Here is a 20,294-nt window from a genome sequence, read left to right on the forward strand (position 1 = left end):
CGTGGAAGGGTATAGGGCATGGATAGAAACTGCTGAATGGAGGAGAAAGTAGCTTCTCACTGTTCTCAAATCTTCCTACCTATATCTGAGAAGTTCAGCCCTCTGAAAAATAGGATCTTTTCTGAATGAGTTTTGGTGGAAATGGGGTTTGCTAGGGTTTTCATAAAGTGCCTGAGAAGAACAGAGCTTGGAAGGTTGACCCTTTTGTGGTGTCGAGATTCCATGTTCCACCAGATCAGGGGTTTGTGCTCCATATCAACCTGCAGCTGTAGAATCACCAAATGCACATTACATCCTCCCAAACACTCTCCTTCCCTTAAAGGATAATGTTCATCCAACTCAAACTTGGAGAGCGCAGACACATTCTTGCACCACCCTAGGTAAATCCTCTTTATTGGCTTTGTCCCCTGAGAACCAGCAGACTTCCAGTTGAAAATCACAAACAGAAAAGAGGTAGCTTCAGAGGCCATAATCCAAGGGTGTGATTTTTAAATTGGATTTGAACTAGGGATTTAATTAAGGACAAAACATCAGGTTGGATCACTTGGCCACAAAAATACTTGAATGTTGGCAATTTCATGTGGTTCGATCATTCATACGGACATTAAGATTCTGCCCTTGCAACACAGGGTTAGTGATATCTTTATCCACAGATTCAGCAGCCTTGCACCTTGAAGATCAACGCTTCTGGATCTTCATGTGGTATATCACGAGTGAACACTAGCCCCAGTTATTCTGGGAAACACAGGTCAGCTGTTCTGCAGAGGCAGGAGCATATGGGAGACTTGATCCAGAGAATATGGATACCCTAAATACACTCAGCACAAACAAAAACTCCAGTAGGGTGAGGGTAGGAGACCTCTAGGCATATTTTGTTAATTTTGTGTATATAAACTGATTATAATCCTTTGTCATTCATTGTGACTTATAATTGGTTCGAATTTTCTATTCCCCTCAAAAGCATATTCCCATAGTCTCATATTAGACATACTGCTAATTCTTTCCAAGTAGACTCCAATGTTGACAGAAGCTCAGGACTTCCAAAAATCCATTTAAGGAGTCCAAAAGGTGTGCTTGGTCTAGCACTTCAATACGCTGTCATCGTAGGAGTTGACAACAATGCAAAAATTCAGATTTTTGGACAGTTAATACAAGCGTGTGATTTTGATAACAGAATTCAAAATCATTCTAAAAGACTGCACTCTTACAAAAATGGCTCTATCAGTAAGCGGTTGTTTATTCTCATAGGACCTCTATAGCTCCCAAGTCTGAGAGCTTTCACAGATACCAAAAAGAGCCCTTGGGAAAGTTAAACACTTTCTGACTCCTAGTTATTCACAGAGTGTGGTTTCTGCTTTTGCAGTGACATTACAGATGGTAGTCCCTACTCACTCAAATATACAAAATAGTCAAAAATTATTCCCTACAATGAAAATTTTTCAACTATAAGTATATATTGTAATTTTCATGAAATGCATTCTTATACTCCTGGTCCCCTAGCAGCCAAAATACTTACTTACATCTTTAAAAAAAATAATAATAATCTTAGGTTATATTAGCTTCACAGTTAATTTTGCACATTTTCCTTCTTTTTGTTACCCCTCCATCTGTTCAGATAAGCATGGCCAGGAGCGCTTCCTATATCAGGGGGAGTGTTGGGAGAGCTGCCCAACAGGCCACTACCCTGCCGAGGGGCACACCTGCCTGCCCTGCTCAGACAACTGTGAGCTTTGCCACAGCGCACACATCTGTACCCGATGCATGGGCGGCTACTTCATAGTGCCCACCAACCATACCTGCCAGAAGTTGGAGTGTGGACAAGGTAAGGCTGCTCTGGGCCACTGTCTTATATCAGGAGGTAGCATGAGGAGCTATGCCTAGATGGCTCCAAGATTTGAATTGACCTCCTGGCTTTAATGTTGGCACCTGGGATGACTTTGTGTGACTGCATGTCCAGTGGGGACACTGATGTCTCCTCCTCTCTTCCTCCACACACCTTTCTCTGGGTCTCTTCAGACACATTCCAGAGACATAGGAATATAGCTAATCACAGAGAAATTGATATTAATCAAGGGTTTGTGGGCAGGGTAAATGGAGAGAAAATCAAATTAGAACCTGAAGGTCCTGACCAACAATTTTCTCCCTCCCAATTACAAGTTATTACTAGTTATGAGACCCTGTGCAAAATCAGTCTAATTTCTCTATGCCTTTTTTTCTTCATGTGTGAAAGGGTAAGCACTGCACCAAGCTGTTGCAATGAGAAAAAGCTTACCTAAAGCTACTTGAAAATATTAAGTGTTCTGCAAATCATATGTGTTATTGCTAGTGCCCAATTCCTTATCTTACATGGGAAGAGGGAGATTAAAAAACAGGACTTACAGTTTTTGTTCTTTTCCATGTAAGAATGCTACAGACTGTCTCTGCTCTGTATAAGAATTATGCCTGGTCTGGTGCTAAAAAGAGTTCCAAGATGTTTCTAGAATAATTAAGACACTCATTCCTTTTTCTGCTTTATGTTTACTAATGTAGTATAGGATTTAAAACTTAAAAAAAAAAAATTTAGGAAAGCAGATTTTAAAAGACAGAGTCTGTTCATTTATATACCCAATTCCATATTCCCAGAAGTAGAACTCATTTTTTTAATAAATAAAATCTACCAGTTGATGACAAAGCTAGTTGCATGGCATATAGTCCAACTTGTTCTATTTGTACCAATCAAACTGATACAATCTGTTAAATTAATGGAAAGAGAGAAGAAGGGGAATTCAGGGTGGAGGTGTAAAAAGACTCTGAACTCATCTCCTTCTACAGATACAATACTTTTATAGCTACATGCAGAATAATTTTCCTCTAAAATGGACCTGAGAACTGGATAAAGTGCACCTCTACAACAAAAGATAAAAGAAACACATCAAGGGGAACCTGGGTGACTCAGTCCATTAAGCATCCAACTCTTAGTTTTGGCCATGAGATCAAGTCCCACATCAGGCTCTGTGCTGAGTGTGGAGTCTGCTTCAGATTCTCTCTCCCTCTCCTTCTCCCTCCCCTTCTGCTTCTCCCCCCCACTCACTTGCATTCTCTCTCTCTCTCTAAAATAAATAAAATCTTTTTTAAAAAGAGAGAGACACACATCAAGACACAGAAAAAATATCCAAAGAAATAACGGCTAAAAACTTCTCGAATCTGGGAGAGGAAACAGATATCTAGGCCCGGGAATCCCAGAGAATTCCAAATGAGATGAACCCAAAGAGAACCACACCAAGATATATAATTAAAATGGTAAAAGTTAAAGATAAAAAGAGAATCTAAAAAGAGGTACAGAAAAACAATTTATTTAATGTACAAGGAAAAACTCATAAGCCTACTAGCAAATTTTTGAGCAGAAACTCTATCCAGGCCAGAAGGGAGTGGCATGATTCAAAGTGCTGAAAGCAAAAAAATTTCCAACCAAGAGTTGTCTACTTACAAAGATTATCATTCAGAATGAAGGAGAGGTTAGGAGTTTTCCAGATAAGCGAAGGCTAAAGGAGATCACCACTAAAACAGCTTTAGAGAAAATGTTAAGGAGATTTCTCTAAACTGAAAAGAAAAGACACTAATAATGTGAAAAGATATGAAAGTATTAATCTTGCTGGAAAAGGTAAATATATAGTAAAGGTAGTGAATCTATCACTTACAAAGCAAGGCTAAGGTCAAAAGACAAAAATAGTAAAATTAATTAAAATTAAAATAATTAAGGATGCATAAAATTAAAAGATGTAATATGTGTCATCAAAATTATAGAATGAGGAGCTTTGGAATGTGTTCAAAATTAAGTTGTTATCAACTTAAAAAAACCTCTTATATACATGGGATATTATATGTGAACCTCATGGTAACCACAAAGAAAAAAAACTTATAGTAAATATACAAAAGAAAATGAGGAAGGAATCTAAACATAACACTAAAGAAAGCCATCAAACCACAAGGGAAGACAGAGAGAAAAGGAACAGAAAGGAACTTCAAAAAAAGCCAGGAAACAATTATCAAAATGACAATAAGTACATACTTATCAATAATTACTTTATATGTAAATGGACTAAATTCACCATTCAAAAGACGGAGTAGCTGAATGGATTAAAAAAAATCTATATGCTGTCTATAAGAGACTCACTTCAGAAATAAGGACACACACAGACTGAATGTGAAGGGACAAAAAAAAATTTCATGCAAATGGAAATGAAAAGAAAGCAGGTGTAGCTATACTCATATCATACAAAATAAACTTTAAAACAAAGACAATAGTGGATAGGAATACCACTGATTTCTGTGAATTGATTTTATATCCTACCACTTTACTGAATTCCTGTATGAGTTCTAGCAGTTTTGGGGTGGAATATTTTGGGTTTTCCACATAAAGTATCATATCATCTGCAAAGAGTGAGAGTTTGACTTCTTCTTTGCCGATTTTATTTCTTTCTGTTGTCTGACTGCTGAGGCTAGGACTTCTAGTACTATGTTGAATAGCAGTGGTGATAGTGGACATCCCTGCCTTGTTCCTGACCTTAGGGGGGAAGCTCTGTTTTTCCCCATTGAGAATGATATTCACTGTGGGTTTTTCATAAATGGTTTTTATGATATTGAGGTATGTACCCTCTATCCCTATACTCTGAAGAGTTTTGATCAAGAAGGGATGCTGTATTTTATCAAATGCTTTTTGTGCACCTATTGAGAGGATCATACGGTTCTTGTTCTTTCTTTTATTAATGTATTGTATCACATTGATTGATTTGCGGATGTTGAACCAACCTTGCAACCCAAGACAGAAGAAAGAGAAATTAAGGAGTCAATCCCATTGACAATTGCACCCAAAACCATAAGATACCTAGGAATAAATCTAACCAAAGAGGCAAAGAATCTGTACTCAGAAAACTATAAAATACTCATGAAAAAAATTGAGGAAGACACAAAGAAATGAAAAAACGTTCCATGCTCATGGATTGGAAGAACAAATATTGTGAAGATGTCAATGCTACCTAGAGCAATGTACACATTCAATGCAATCTCTATCAAAATACCATCAACTTTTTTCAAAGAAATGGAACAAATAATCCTATGGAACCAGAAAAGACCCCAAATAGCCAGAGGAATGTTGAAAAAGAAAAGCAAAGCTGGTGGCATCACAATTCCGGAGTTCAAGCTCTATTACAAAGCTGTCATCATCAAGACAGTATGGTACTGGCACAAAAACAGACACATAGATCAATGGAACAGAATAGAGAGCCCAGAAATGGACCTTCAACTCTATGGTCAACTAATCTTCCACAAAGCAGGAAAGAATGTCCAATGGAAAAAAGACAGTCTCTTCAACAAATGGTGTTGGGAAAATTGGACAGCCACATGCAGAAGAATGAAACTGGACCATTTCCTTACACCACACACAAAAATAGACTCAAAATGGTTGAAAGACCTAAATGTGAGACAGGAGTCCATCAAAATCCTAAAGGAGAACACAGGCAGCAACCTCTTCGACCTCAGCCGCAGCAACTTCTTCCTAGAAACATCGCCAAAGGCAAGGGAAGCAAGGGCAAAAATGAACTATTGGGACTTCATCAAAAATAAAAAGCTTTTGTACAGCAAAAGAAACAGTCAACAAAACAAAGAGGCAACCAACAGAATGGGAGAAGATATTTGCAAATGACATATCAGATAAAGGGCTAGTATCCAAAATCTATAAAGAACTTATCAAACTCAACACCCAAAGAACAAGTAATCCAATCAAGAAATGGGCAGAAGACATGAACAGACGTTTTTCCAAAGAAGACATCCAAATGGCCAACAGACACATGAAAAAGTGCTTAACATTGCTCAGCATCAGGGACATCCAAATCAAAACCTCAATGAGATACCATCTCATACCAGTCAGAATGGCTAAAATTAACAAGTCAGGAAATGACAGATGTTGACGGGGATGCGGAGAAAGGGGAACCCTCCTACACTATTGGTGGGAATGCAAGCTGGTGCAGCCACTCTGGAAAACAATATGGAGGTTCCTCAAAAAAATGAAAATAGAGCTACTATACGACCTAGCAATTGCACTACTGGGTATTTACCCCAAAGATACAAATGTAGTGATCCGAAGGGGTATGGGCACCCCGATGTTTATAGTAGCAATGTCCACAATAGCCAAACTATGGAAAGAGCCAAGATGTCCATCGACAGATGAATGGATAAAGAAGATGTTGTATATATATACAATGGAATATTATGCAGCCATCAAAAGGAATGAAATCTTGCCATTTGCAATGACATGGATGGAGCTGGAAGGTATTATGCTGAGCGAAATAAGTCAATCAGAGAAAGATATGTATCATATGATCTCACTGATATGAGGAATTCTTAATCTCAGGAAACAAACTGAGGGTTGCTGGAGAGGTGGGGGGTGGGAGGCATGGGGTTGCTGGGTGATAGACATTGGGGAGGGTATGTGCTATGGAGAGCACTGTGAATTGTGTAAGACTGTTGAATCACAGACCTGTACCTCTGAAACAAATAATACATTATATATTAAAAAAAAGAAGATAGTAGGAAGGGAAAAATGAAGAGGGGGAAATTGGAGGGGGAGACGAACCATGAGAGACTATGGACTCTGAGAAACTGAGGGTTCTAGAAGGGAGGGGTGTAGGGTGATGTGTTAGCCTGGTGATGGGTATTAAAGAGGGCATGTATTGAATGGAGCACTGGATGTTATACGCAAACAATGAATCATGGAACACTACATAAAAAACTCATGATGTAATGTATGGTGATTAACATAATAAAATAAAAAAAAACAAAGACTATAAAAAATGGTAAAGAAAGGCACTATATAATGATAAAGAGATGAATATGGCTAAAAGATATAATATTTATAAATATATATGCACAACATAGAAGCACCAAAACTATCAAGCAGATATTAGCAGATCTAAAGGGAGAAATTGAAAGCAATACAATAATGGTAGAAGACTTTAACACCCCCACTTATATCGATGGATAGATCATCCTTACAGAAATCAATAAGGAAATATCAGCCTTAAACAACACATTATACCAGATGGACTTAATAGATATATATATTCAAAAGCAGCAAAATACACATTCTTCTCAAATACACATGGAACATTTTCTAGGATAGATCATATGTTAGGCCACAAAACAAGTCTCAGTAAGTTCAAGAAGACTGAAATCATATCAAGCATCTTCTTTGACCACAATGGTATGAAACTAGAAATAAATTACAATAATAAAACTGGAGTAATCAGAAAAACATGGAGATTAAACACCATGCTACTGAACTACCAAAGGGTCATCAAAGAAACCAAAGGATAAATAAAACACACACACACACACACAAAAAAAAAAAAACTAGTGATGTACTGTATGGTGACTAACATAACATAATAAAAAGAAATTATAATTAAAAAAATTAAAAATAAATAAAAATAAACTAGAGACAAACAAAAATACAAATATGACATACCAAGATCTATGGGATAGAGCAAAAGTTGTTCTAAGGGGAAAGTACATGGGAATACAGGCCTATTTCAAGAAAAAAGAAAAATCACAAATAAATAATTTAACTTTATACCTAAAAGAACCAGAAAAAAAGAACAAAGGCCAAAGTTAGTAGAAGAAAAGAATATAATAAAGATCAGAGTAAATATAAATGAAATAGAGATTAAAAGGACAATAAAAAAAAGATCAATAAAATTAAGAGCTGGTTCTTTGTAAAGATAAAATATTGACAAACCTTTAGCTAGATTCACCAAGAAAAAAAGACAGGAGGCTCAAATAAATAAAATCAGAAATGAACCAGAAGTTACAATTGATAACATAAAAATACAAAGGATCTAAGAGACTAAGAAATTATACACCAACAAATTGGACAACCTAGAATAAATGGATAAATTTCTAGGAACACACAATTTCCAAGACTAAATCAGGAAGAAATAGAAAATCTGAATAGACCAATTACTAGTAAGGAGATTAAATCAGTAATTAAAAAAAATTTACACCTAAAGAAACTACAAAAAGGAGAACAAATTTCATTTTTATAAACAATAAAAACATATGATCATCTCAATAGATGCAGGAAAAACATTCAATAAAATTCAACATACATTTATGATAAAAACTCTCAACAAAGTGGGTATAATAAACATAACAAAAATAATAAAGGCCATATATAACAAACCCACAACTAACATCATACTCAACAGTGAAAAGCTAAAAGCTTTTCCTCTAAGATCAGGAAAAAGACAAGGATGCCCACTCTTGCCACTGTTTTTCAACATAGTATAAGAAGTCCTAGCAATTAGGGCAATTAGGCAAGGAAAAGGAATAAAAAGCATCCAAATTAAAAACAAAGAACTAGGAGTTTCCAGGTTGGTGAACACACTGGCAGTGTTGGGAGAGTGGTGTGCCTGGAGGGTGCACGGAAGCTCCTTGCTTCTTTCTGGAGAGAGAGATTGAGAGAGTGAGAGGACACGACCAGAGGATGAGAGAGGGGCAGAGGGAGAGGGAGGGAGAGAATCTCAAACAGGCTCCATAATCAGCATGGAGACCGTCACAGGGCTCCGCCTCACCGAACCCATGAGGTCATGACCTGAGCTGAAATCAAGAGTCTAACACTTAACTGACTGAGCCACCCAGGTGCCCCTCCCACATCCTTTTATAACTAAGCAATGAATGAGAATTCCTGTTCATATCCTTGCCAGCAATTTGTGTTATCAAGTGTTTTGGATTTCAACCAATCTAAATGTTTTATATGGAGTTGGGAAAAGATGGCAGAGGAGTAGGGGACCCTATTCCAACCGGTCCCTGGAATTGAGCTGGATATCTACCAGACCACTCTGAACACCCACGAAATCAGCCAGAGATGTAAGAAGATATATCTGGATCTCTACAAAGAGAATATCACAGGTGGTTGGTTATAAAGTGGGGAGCCATGATTCCATGGGCACATATCCAAAGGGGCAGGGCAACTCTGCCCAAACAGGGTTGCCTGAGTAACAGCAATGCAGGCCCCTCCCCCAGAAGACAGGCTGGGAGAACAAGAGGCCAGCAACCCTAAGGTCCCTATAAAACAGGTGCATCTTGTTTGGGTTGTGGTCAATAATTTGGACTCTGTACATTCCCTCAACCACCCGTCAACAGAATGACTAGGAGGAGGAACTCCCAAAATAGGAAAGACTCAGAGTTTATGACTTATGCCACAGATTTACAAATGGATTCAGATATAACCAAGATGTCGGAACTGGACTCCAGGGTAACAGTTATGAAGACAATAGCTAGAATGGAGAAATCGATTAATGGCAACATAGAGTCTCTTAAGAGCAGAAATGAAAGCTGAACTGGCAGAATTTAAAAATGCTATCAATGAGATCCAATCTAATCTAGATACTCTAACGGCTAGGGTAAATGAGGCAGAAGAATGAATTAGTGATCTAGAAGACTGATAGAAAAGAAGGAAAAAGAGGAGGCTTGGGAAAAACAGCTCAAAACCCATGAAAGCAGAATTAGAGACATAAGTGACGCCATGAAATGTTCCAATGTCAGAATTATTGGGATCCCTGAGGGGGTGGAGAGAGAGAGAGGACTAGAAGATATATTTGAGCAAATCGTAGCTGAGAACTTCCCTAATCTGGGGAATGAAACAAACATTCGTGTCCTAGAGGCAGATAAGGCCCCTCCAAAGATCAAGGAAAACAGACCAACGCCCCGGCATGTAATAGTAAAACTTGCAAATCTTAGAACCAAGGAAACCATCTTAACGGCAGTTAGGGGGAAGAGATTCCTTACATGCAGGGGGAGGAACATCAGAATAACGTCAGACCTATCCACAGAGACATGGTAAGCCAGACAGTGCTGGCAAGACATATTCAGGTTACTAAATGAGAAGAACATGCAGCCAAGAATACCTTATCCAGCAAGGCTGTCATTTAGAATGGATGGAGAGATGCAGAGCTTCCAAGACCGGCAGAAACTGAAAGAATATGTGACCACTAAGCTGGCCCTGCAAGAAATATTAAGGGCGGGAGGGCCGTGTTCTATAAGAGGAGAAAGACCCCAAGAGTGATATAGAACAGAAATTTACAGAGACAATCTATAGAAACAAGGACTCCACAGGCAACATGATGATCATAAATTTATAGCTTTCAATTATCACGCTCAACATGAATGGCCTAAATGCCCCCATAAAATGGCACAGGGTTGCAGATTGGATAAAAAGACAGGACCCATCCATATGTTGTCTACAAGAGGCTCATTTTGAACCTAAAGATACATCCAGACTGAAAGTGAAGGGATGGAGATCCATCTTCCTTGCCAACAGACCTCAAAAGAAAGCTGGGGTAGCAATTCTTATATCAGACAAATTAGATTTTAAGCTAAAGACTGTAGTTAGAGAAACAGAAGGACACTATATTATTCTAAAAGGGTCTATCCAACAAGAAGATCTAACAATTGTAAATATCTAAGCCCCCAACATGGGAGCAGCCAACTACATAAGCCAACTATTAACCAAAATAAAGAGTCATATTGATAATAATACAGTAATTGTAGGAGACCTCAATACTCCACTCTCAGCAATAGACAGATCATCTAAGCAGTAAATCAACAAAGAAACAAGAGCTTTAATGACACACTGGACCAGATGGACCTCATAGATATATCTGTATATACAGAACATTCCACCCTAAAACAACAGAATACTCATTCTTCTCGAGCACACAAAGAACTTTCTCCAGAATAGACCACATAATGGGTCACAAATCAGTTCTCAACCGATACCAAAAGATTGAGATTATTCCCTGCATATTCTCAGACCATAATGCTTTAAAGCTGGAACTCAATCACAAGAAAAAATCTGGAAGAAATTCAAACAGTTGGAAGCTAAAGACCACTCTGCTCAAGAATGTTTGGGTCAACCAGGAAATCAAAGAAGAACTTAAAACAATTCATGGAAACCAATGAGAATGAAGACACATCGGTCCAAAACCTATGGGATACTGCAAAGGCGGTCCTAAGGGGGAAATACATAGCCATCCAAGCCTCACTCAAAAAAAAAAAATAGAAAAATCCCAAATTCACCAACTAACTTTACACCTTAAAGAACTAGAGAAAAAGCAACAAACAATGCCTAAACCATGCATTAGAAGAGAAATAATTAAGATTAGAGCAGAGATCAATGAATTAGAAACCAGAAACACAGTAGACCAGATCAACGAAACTAGAAGCTGGTTTTTTGAAAGAATTAATAAGATCGATAAACCACTGGCCAGACTTATCCAAAAGAAAAGAGAAAGGACCCAAATTAATAAAAGTATGAATGGAAGGGGAGAGATCACGACTAACACCAAGGAAATAGAAACAATTATTAGACATTATTATCAACAACAATATGCCAATAAATTAAGCAACCTGGAAGAAATGGATGCCTTCCTGGAAACCTATAAACTACCAAGACTGAAACAGGAAGAAATTGACAACCCGAATAGGCCAATAACCAGTAACAAGATTGAAGCAGTGATCAAAAAACCTCCCAAAAAACAAGAGTCCAGTGCCTGATGGATTCCCTGGGGAATTCAACAAACATTCAGAGGAGAAATAATACCTATTCTCCTGAAGCTGTTTCAAAAAATAGAAACAGAAGGAAAGTTTCCAGACTCATTCTATGAGGCCAGCATTACCTTAATCCCCAAACCAGGCAAAGACCCCATCAAAAAGGAGAATTTCAGACTGATATCCCTGATGAATATGGATTCCAAAATTCTCAACAAAATCCTAGCTAATAGGATCCAACAATATGTTAAAAGGATCATCCACCACGACCAAGTGGGATTTATCCCCAGATGCAAGGGTGGTTCAACATTGGCAAATCAATGAATGTGATAGAACACATTGATAAGAGGAGAGAGAAGAACTACATGGTCCTCTCAATTGATGCAGAAAAAGCATTTGACAAAATACAGCATCCTTTCCTGATTAAAACTCTTCAGAGTATAGGGATAGAGGGAACATTCCTCAATTTCATAAAATCCATCTATGAAAAACCCACAATGAATATCATCCTCAATGGGGAAAAGCTGAAAGCCTTTCCCTTATGATCAGGAACACATCAAGGATGCCCACTCTCGCCACTATTGTTCAACATAGTACTAGAAGTCCTAGCAACAGCAATCAGACAACAAAAGGAAATGAAAGGTATTCAAACTGGCAAAGAAGAAGTCAAACTCTCTCTCTTTGCAGATGACATGATACTTTATGTGGAAAATCCAAAAGACTCCACCCCCAAATTACTAGAACTCATCCAGCAATTCAGTAATGTGGCAGGATACAAAATCAATGCACAGAAATCAGTTGCATTCTTATACACTAACAATGCAACTGTAGAAAGAGAAATTAGAGAAACGATTTCATTTACAATAGCACCAAAAACCATAAGATACCTCGGAATAAACCTAACCAAAGAGGTTAAAGATCTATACTCTAGGAACTACAGAACACTCATGAAAGAAACTGAAGAAGACACAAAAAGATGGAAAAACATTCCATGCTCATGGATCAGAAGAATAAACATTGTTAAAATGTCTATGTTGCCCAGAGCAATCTATACCTTCAATGCCATCCCGATCAAAATTCCAATGACATTTTTCAAAGTGCTGGAACAAACAATCCTAAAATTTGTATGGAATCAGAAAAGACCCCGAATCGCCAAGGAAATGTTGAAAAAGAAAAACAAAGCTGGGGGCATCACACTGCCTGATTTCAACCTATATTACAAAGCCGTGATCACCAAGACAGCATGGTACTGGCACAGAAACAGACATATAGACCAATGGAACAGAATAGAGAGCCCAGATACGGACCCTCAACTCTATGGTCAAATAATCTTCAACAAAGCAGGAAAAAATATGCAATGGAAAAAAGACAGTCTCTTCAATAAATGGTGCTGGGAAAATTGGACAGCTATATACAGAAGAATGAAACTCAACCATTCTCTAACATCATACACGAAGATAAACTCAAAATGGATGAAAGACCTCAATGTGAGACAGGAATCCATCAAAACCCTAGAAGAGAACATAGGCAGTAACCTCTTTGACATCAGCCACAGCGACTTCTTTCAAGATAAATCTCCAAAGGCAAGTGAAAGAAAAGCAAAAATGAACTTTTGGGACTTCATCAAGATAAAAAGCTTCTGCACAGCAAAGGAAACAGTCAACAAAACAAAGAGGCAACCCACAGAATGGGAGAAGATATTTGCAAATGACACTACAAAGAGCTGATATCCAAGATCTATAAAGAACTTCTCAAACTCAACACCTAAAAAACAATCAATTCAAAAAATTGGCAGAAGACATGAACAGACACTTCTCAAAAGAAGACATACAAATGGCTAACAGACACATGAAAAAATGTTCATCATCATTAGCCATCAGGGAAATTCAAATCAAAACCACAGTGAGATATCACCTTATACCAGTTAGAATGGCAAAAATTGACAAGGCAAGAAACAACAAATGTTGGAGAGGTTGTGGAGAAAGGGGAACCCTCTTACACTGTTGGTGGGAATGCAAGTTGGTACAGCCACTTTGGAAAACAGTGTGGAGGTGCCTCAAAAAATTAAAAATAGAGCTACCCTATGACCCAGCAATTGCACCACTGGGTATTTACCCCAAAGACACAGATATAGTGAAAAGAAGGGCCATATGCACCCCAATGTTCATAGCAGCAATGTCCGCAATAGCCAAACTGTGGAAAGAGCCAAGATACCCTTCAACAGACGAATGGATAAAGAAGACGTGATTCATATATACAACGGAATATTACTCAGCCATCAGAAAGGATGAATACCCAACTTTTACATCAACATGGATGGGACTGGAGGAGATTATGCTAAGTGAAATAAGTCAAGCAGAGAAAATCAATTATCATATGGTTTCACTTATTTGTGGAACATAAGGAATAGCATGGAGAACATTAGGAGAAGAAAGGGAAAAATGAAGGGGGGGAATCGGAGGGGGAGAGAAACCATGAGAGACTATGGATTCTGAGAAGCAAACTGAGGGTTTTAGAGGGAAAGGGGTGGGGGGAATGGGTGAGCCCGGTGATGGGTATTATGGATGGCACGTATTGCATGGAGTACTGGGTGCTATATGAAAACAATGAATCATGGACCACTACATCAAAAACTAATGAAGTACTGTATGGTGACTAACATAACATAATAAAATTAAATTAAATTTTAAAAAATGAAGAACTAAAACTGTCACTATTTGCAGACCACATGATACTATATATAGAAAACCCTAAAAACTCAATAAATAAAACTGATAGAATAAATGAATTCAGTAAAGTTGTAGGATACAAAATCAATACACAGAAATCTGTGGCATTCTATACACTAACAACAAACTATCAGTAAAAGAAATTAAGAAAACTTAATTGCACTTAGTTAACTTAAATGCACTTAGTTGCATCAATCAGAATCAAATGCCCAGGAAAAAAATCTAACCAAGGAAGTAAAAGACTTGTACACTGAAAACTATTAAGACTCTGATGAAATAAACTGAAGACATAAGTAAATGAAAAGATACTCTGTGCTCATGAATTGGAAGAATCAATACTGTTAAAATGTCCATACTACCCAAAGCGATCTATAAATTAAATATAATTCCTATCAAAATTTCAATGACATATTTCACAGAACTGGAACAAATAATTCTAAAACTTACATGGTACCACAAAAGATACTATATAGCTAGAGCTATCTTGAGAAAGAACAAAGCTGGAGGTATCATATTCCCTTATTTCAAACTATATTACAAAACTATAGTAACCAAAACAGTATGGTACTGACACACCAAAAAAAATAGACAGATAGGTTGATAAAACAGAACTGAGAGCCCAGAAATAGACCCACGCATATATGGACAATTGATTTATGACAAAAGAGCCAAGAACATACAATGGAAAATGGATAGTCTTTTTCAATAAATGGTGCCGGGAGAACCGGTGAGCTACATGCAAAAGAATGAATGTGGACCACTTTATTACACCATACACAAAAATTAACTGGATTAAAGTCTTGAATGTAAGACCTGAAACCATAACACTCCTAGAAGAAGATGTAAGTAGTCAGCTCTTTGATATCAGTCTTAAAAATGGTTTTGTGAGTCACACTCCAAAGGCAAGGGAAACAAAAAACAAAAATAAGTAAATGGGACTACATCAAACTAAAAATGTTTTGCACAGCAAAGGAAACCATCATCAAGACAAAAAGCCCATCTACGGAATGGGAGAAGATATTTGCAAATCATACACAGCCAATGAAGGGTTAATATTCAAAATATATAAATAACTAATACAACTCAAGAACAAAGAACAAACAACCCAATTAAAAAATGGGCAGAAGGTCTGGGGAGACTCTTGTCCAAAGAAGACAAACAGGTAGCCAATGGGTACATGAAAAGATGTTCAAGATCACTGATGTTTAGGGAAACACAAATCAAAACCACAATGAGATATCACCTCATACCTATTAGAATGGCTATTATCAAAAAGACAAGAAATCATAAGTGTTGGAGAGAATGCAGAGAAAAGGGAACGCTCGTACGCTGTTAGTGAGAATGTAAATTGATGTAGTCACAATGGAAAACATATGGGTATTCCTCAAAAAATTAAGAATAAAACTACCATATGATCCAGTTACTCCACTACTGGGTTTTTATCCAAAAAATATGAAAACACTAATTTGAAAAGATATACACATCCCTGTGTTCATTACGGCATTATTTACAATAGCCAAAAAACTGAAACAAGCTAAATGTTCACCAATGGATGAATGGATAAAGTTGATCCATTAAAAAAAGAATAAAATTTGCCATTTACAATATGGGTATTATGCTAGTGGAATAAATCAGAAGACAAATACATATAATTTCACTCATATGTAGAATCTAAGAAACAAAACAAACAAACTCATAGGTACAGAGAACAGACTGGTGGTTACCAGAGAGAAGGGGGTGTGGGGTTGGGAGAAAGAGCTGAAGGGGGCCAATCATAGGATGATGGATGATAACTGGATTTTGGGGGGTGATCACTTTGCGTATATAAGATATCAAATTATACTGTATACCTGAAACACATAATTTAAAAAATACATTAAAAAAGAATATTCAGAAAATAAAAATGTGATCTTGGAAACTTTTTAAAAAATTATAGAAGAAAAGGGGGGACACCTGGGTGGCTCACTCGATTAAGCATCAGACTCTTGGTTTCGGCTCAGGTCACGATCTCATGGATCATGAGATTGAGCCTCACGTTGAGCTCCATGCTCAGTGGGGAATCTGAGATTCTCTCCCTCTGCCCTCCCCTAAGTTATGCACACACGTGAGTGCATGCGTGTGGGCTCTCTATGTCTCAAATAAATAAATCTTTAAAAACAATTATACAGGGGCACCTGGGTGCCTCAGTCAGTTAAGCATCTGCCTTCAGCTCAGATCATGATCTCCGGGTCCTGGGATCAAGCCCAGCATCAGGCTCCCTGTTCAGCGGGGAATCTGCTTTTCTTTCTCTGTGTGTCCCTCTGCCCCACCCCTGCTCATTCTCTTTCTCTCTCTCAACTAAATAAGTAAAATCTTTTTTTTAAATTTCAAAAAATTAAAAAAAAACAATTATAGAAGGATGGAAATGAAGAAGAGGGGTAGAAAGATAAAAACTTAAAAATCACTGAGATAGTAGAACCAAAAGAAAAAGTAGAAAATGGAGAAGAGGGAAGAAAAATTAAGAGTCAACCCAGGAATTCCAATAATACAGGTTTTTCAAAGAGTAAAGAGCAAAAATAGAATAGAGAACATGAACAAAGAAATAACTCAGAAAATTACCCCAGAACTGAAAGGCATGAATTTCCAGATTGAACAAGGCTTCTGCATGTCCAGCATAATGGATTTTAAAAAGACAGATACCAAGACATATCATTGTAAGAATTTGGAAAATAGATTTTTTTTTCTGCAAAAGGAAAATCTTAAAAACTCCTGTGGGGGAAAAAAAAAACAGGTCATACAAGAAGGACTGGTTATCACAATGACATTGAACTTCTCAACAATACTGGAAACTGAAACATAAAAATGGAACCAAAACTTCAAACTTTTGGGAAAAGAAATTATTTCTCTTTTCAATCCTAAATTCAGTCAAGCCATGAGTCATGTGTGAGGGTAGAAAAAAAAAAGAGTATTTTCAATCATGCAAGTTTTCCAAAACTTTACCTCCCATGCATCCTTTATTGGGAAAATTACTTGTAAAGGATATGTTCCACCAAAAAATAGAACGAGAAATTAGAAAATATAAGGTCCAGAAAATGGGGCATCAAAGGAAGAGAGGGATGAAAGGAATCCTCAGGATGACAGTAAAGAAGATACTAATGCAATAGCTGGAAGATTTCTACTTGTGGTACAGTTGAAGATGACTTAAGGACAGATATTGAGAAAATAAAGAAGCCAGACAAATAGCACAAGAGAAAACAAAAAGATGAATAAGAGCCCCAATGTCATTAGAATATGAATAATAATAGTATAATCATACCAATATAAATACTGAATATTAACCTAGCAAAATTTATCACTTGGGAGGATGGAAAGTATGTCTGTGTTTGTTGGAATGGTGGTGAAACAAAGCTAGTCTTTACCACTACAGATAATGCATGAGAATAAAATCAAGAGGTAGCATCATAACCATGCTATTTAGAGGTTTGAAGGTAAAAAACTAAAAGAAACAGCTAGAAGAATTAAAATTTGTTGTCTCTGAGAAAAGGGGAAGGGCAGAAAATAAGCTCCACACCAACATATTTTCATAGCGATGAATATGTCTCCACTCAGCGAAAATGAATTGTGTTTCTCACTCTTCTTGTATAGGTGAAGTTCAAGACCCAGACTATGAAGAGTGCGTGCCTTGTGAAGCAGGATGTCTGGGGTGCAGCTTGGGTATGCCACTTTTCTTTGCTCCTTAAAGAGTTGACCTAGCTTTGTTTTCTTTTTTCCCACGTCTCTTAATTGTTTCAGCAGGAATGTTGTCATTGTTATAACAGTGTCACCATCCATACCTATTAAGTAGGCTCACTCCCATGAAAACAGGGTCATGGTGAGAGATGCTCCCTTTTGAGGCAAAGGAGGGGTCACTCATCTTCATGAAACCCAAGTTTAGGAAAGGACAGGCATCTTTTCCTCTGGTTGTTAGCAATCTGGCAGGGGATCCCTTCAGCAACCAGGTTTCCAGTTGCATAGGATGTGGCCTCTCCTTGGCTTCTCAAGGTCACAAATAAAGAGATGAACCATTGGTGGGAGAAAGAAACTCAAGCAAAGAAATGCCTAATTAATCTAACTCCTTTGGCATGTGATTCACAAACCCCCAAGTTTAGGGATTTTCCTTTGCAGAAATGACTCCATTGGTTGAAGCCTAAGACAACCCTTTGAGAAGAAAGCAATGTGGTGACTGAGTTGAAATCCCCACCATACAATGAATAGTCCTTGTCAGTCTTCCATCTAATTCTCTAATTCAAATCACTGACCCCTTTCTCCCCATGCATGCCTGGTTTTCCTGTGGAGAGGAGGAGACAGACAGTGTGTACCACACAGAACCATTGGATTGGATGTAAAATGAAATATAGGAGGACACCAAATTCCAGGAATGTATCTTAATGTAAATTTAGTCAAGATATTGAAAATAATTAACGTTTGGGTCTGTAGATCTTTGGAAGGAACCCCAACCTAAATTAAAGATTGATGGAGTAATTTCTATTCATGAAGTTTCTCTATGATTGGTTAACTCCTCCTTCTAAAACTTTAATGTGCACACAAATCCCATGGGGGATTTGTTAAAATGCAAATTCTGATTCATAGGTCTGGGTAGGGCCTGAGAATTACATTTCTAATAAGCTGCCTGGTAAAGCCAAGGCTTCATCAAACACTCATGAGGTTGCAAGGGGTCAGGCTGTGCCAGGATTAAGTAGACTTTTTATTGGCTTCACCTAATGGATTTCCTTGAATTCTTAAATATTATACATGAATTATAATTTATCTGATGGCTGTAATGGATTCTCTCTGCCCTAAATGGAAATGATGTATTTTCTATAATATCTATAACTACAAAACAGAGGTTTTAGGAACCTGAATACCATTCTCCCATTACTTTCCACTATGAAATAGGGCATATATACTGGAAAATAAAATCTAATAATGAAATCACACTTAGGAAGGGGTTAACATTTAGAGTAAGAGATTTAAGGGTAAAATGCTAATTTTCTGGGAAACAAAAATAGACCTAAATAGAAGTAATAAAAGTACTAAAATTGAAAATATAAGCAAATTCCAGTGTATCTTCTGAAGTGACAGGAGGTGTTCTTGCAGAGAGCAAGAATAAATGTCCTGACTATCTTGATTTCACATTTTGCCTATTTCAAACTATATTTGCCCATTAGATTTCATATTCCAGCTAATTTTTGTGGTCTCCTTTTGCACCTTTGCTATTATTGTATGTTGTGTGACCATGTTAGCATCTTTGTGTATCACAGAGAGGGGTGTGATTGTGTGTGTGTGTGTGTGTGTGTGTGTGTGTGTGTGTGAGTGTTTGTGTGTGTGCCTGCCTGTCTGGAAAATCCCAAAACCTGGAAACAGTGACAACCATGATCAATAGGTATCTACATTGTGCCCACCCTTCCCTTAGCTGATCTAGCTACAGAGGAGACCAAGTGTAGCCACTGGAAATAAAATCCATATCAGACATAGGCCATTTGGGGACTCAAAATCCAAAAGAATCAACTTGCAAAAGAGCTAAATTAGAAAGTTTGATTCACTCTGCAAAGTGCTACTGAAATATTTAGTTCATTTACTCATTTAAGAAAATTTAATGGTCTACAATGTGTTGAGTGCTCACTGGGGCACTGGGAATTCAGAGTTGATATGGTTGTGATCCCACTATAAGGCCCTCTCTGGCTGTTACAAGTAACATACCTGAAACTAAATCTTTACAAGGCAACCTGCAAGAATAGAGAGAGGTGCAATGTTCAGTGGGATCACAGGAGAGTGACTAGAACATTCTAAATGCTGCTAAATTCTCATTTTAAATTAGAAAGTTTCTCTTATTTTATAAAGTCTCTACACGTTGGACCTTGTGTATTTTTATGTTGCCCTGGCTGAACTCAATTATCACTTTATTTCTTGGGTCTTTGTTGATCTTTGCACTTGAGTTAAATCTCTTTTCTTGCTTCCCCTTGT

General features: G+C 37.4%; 1 protein-coding gene across 2 annotated transcripts in view; it reads left to right on the top strand.

Annotated features, from left to right (window-relative positions):
- The window catches only part of PCSK5 (proprotein convertase subtilisin/kexin type 5), a 456,955-nt gene that overhangs the window by 354,343 nt on the left and 82,318 nt on the right, over nt 1-20,294 (top strand). For both annotated transcript variants that reach the window (XM_032427639.1, XM_032427640.1), the window contains exons 23-24: nt 1,616-1,822; nt 17,937-18,005. In XM_032427639.1, coding sequence (XP_032283530.1) covers nt 1,616-1,822; nt 17,937-18,005 — 276 coding nt within the window. The remainder of the gene's footprint in view (nt 1-1,615; nt 1,823-17,936; nt 18,006-20,294) is intronic.

This window comes from Phoca vitulina, unplaced genomic scaffold (genome assembly GCF_004348235.1).
Source record: "Phoca vitulina isolate PV1807 unplaced genomic scaffold, GSC_HSeal_1.0 scaffold37, whole genome shotgun sequence".
Classification (NCBI taxonomy): Eukaryota; Metazoa; Chordata; class Mammalia; order Carnivora; family Phocidae; genus Phoca; species Phoca vitulina.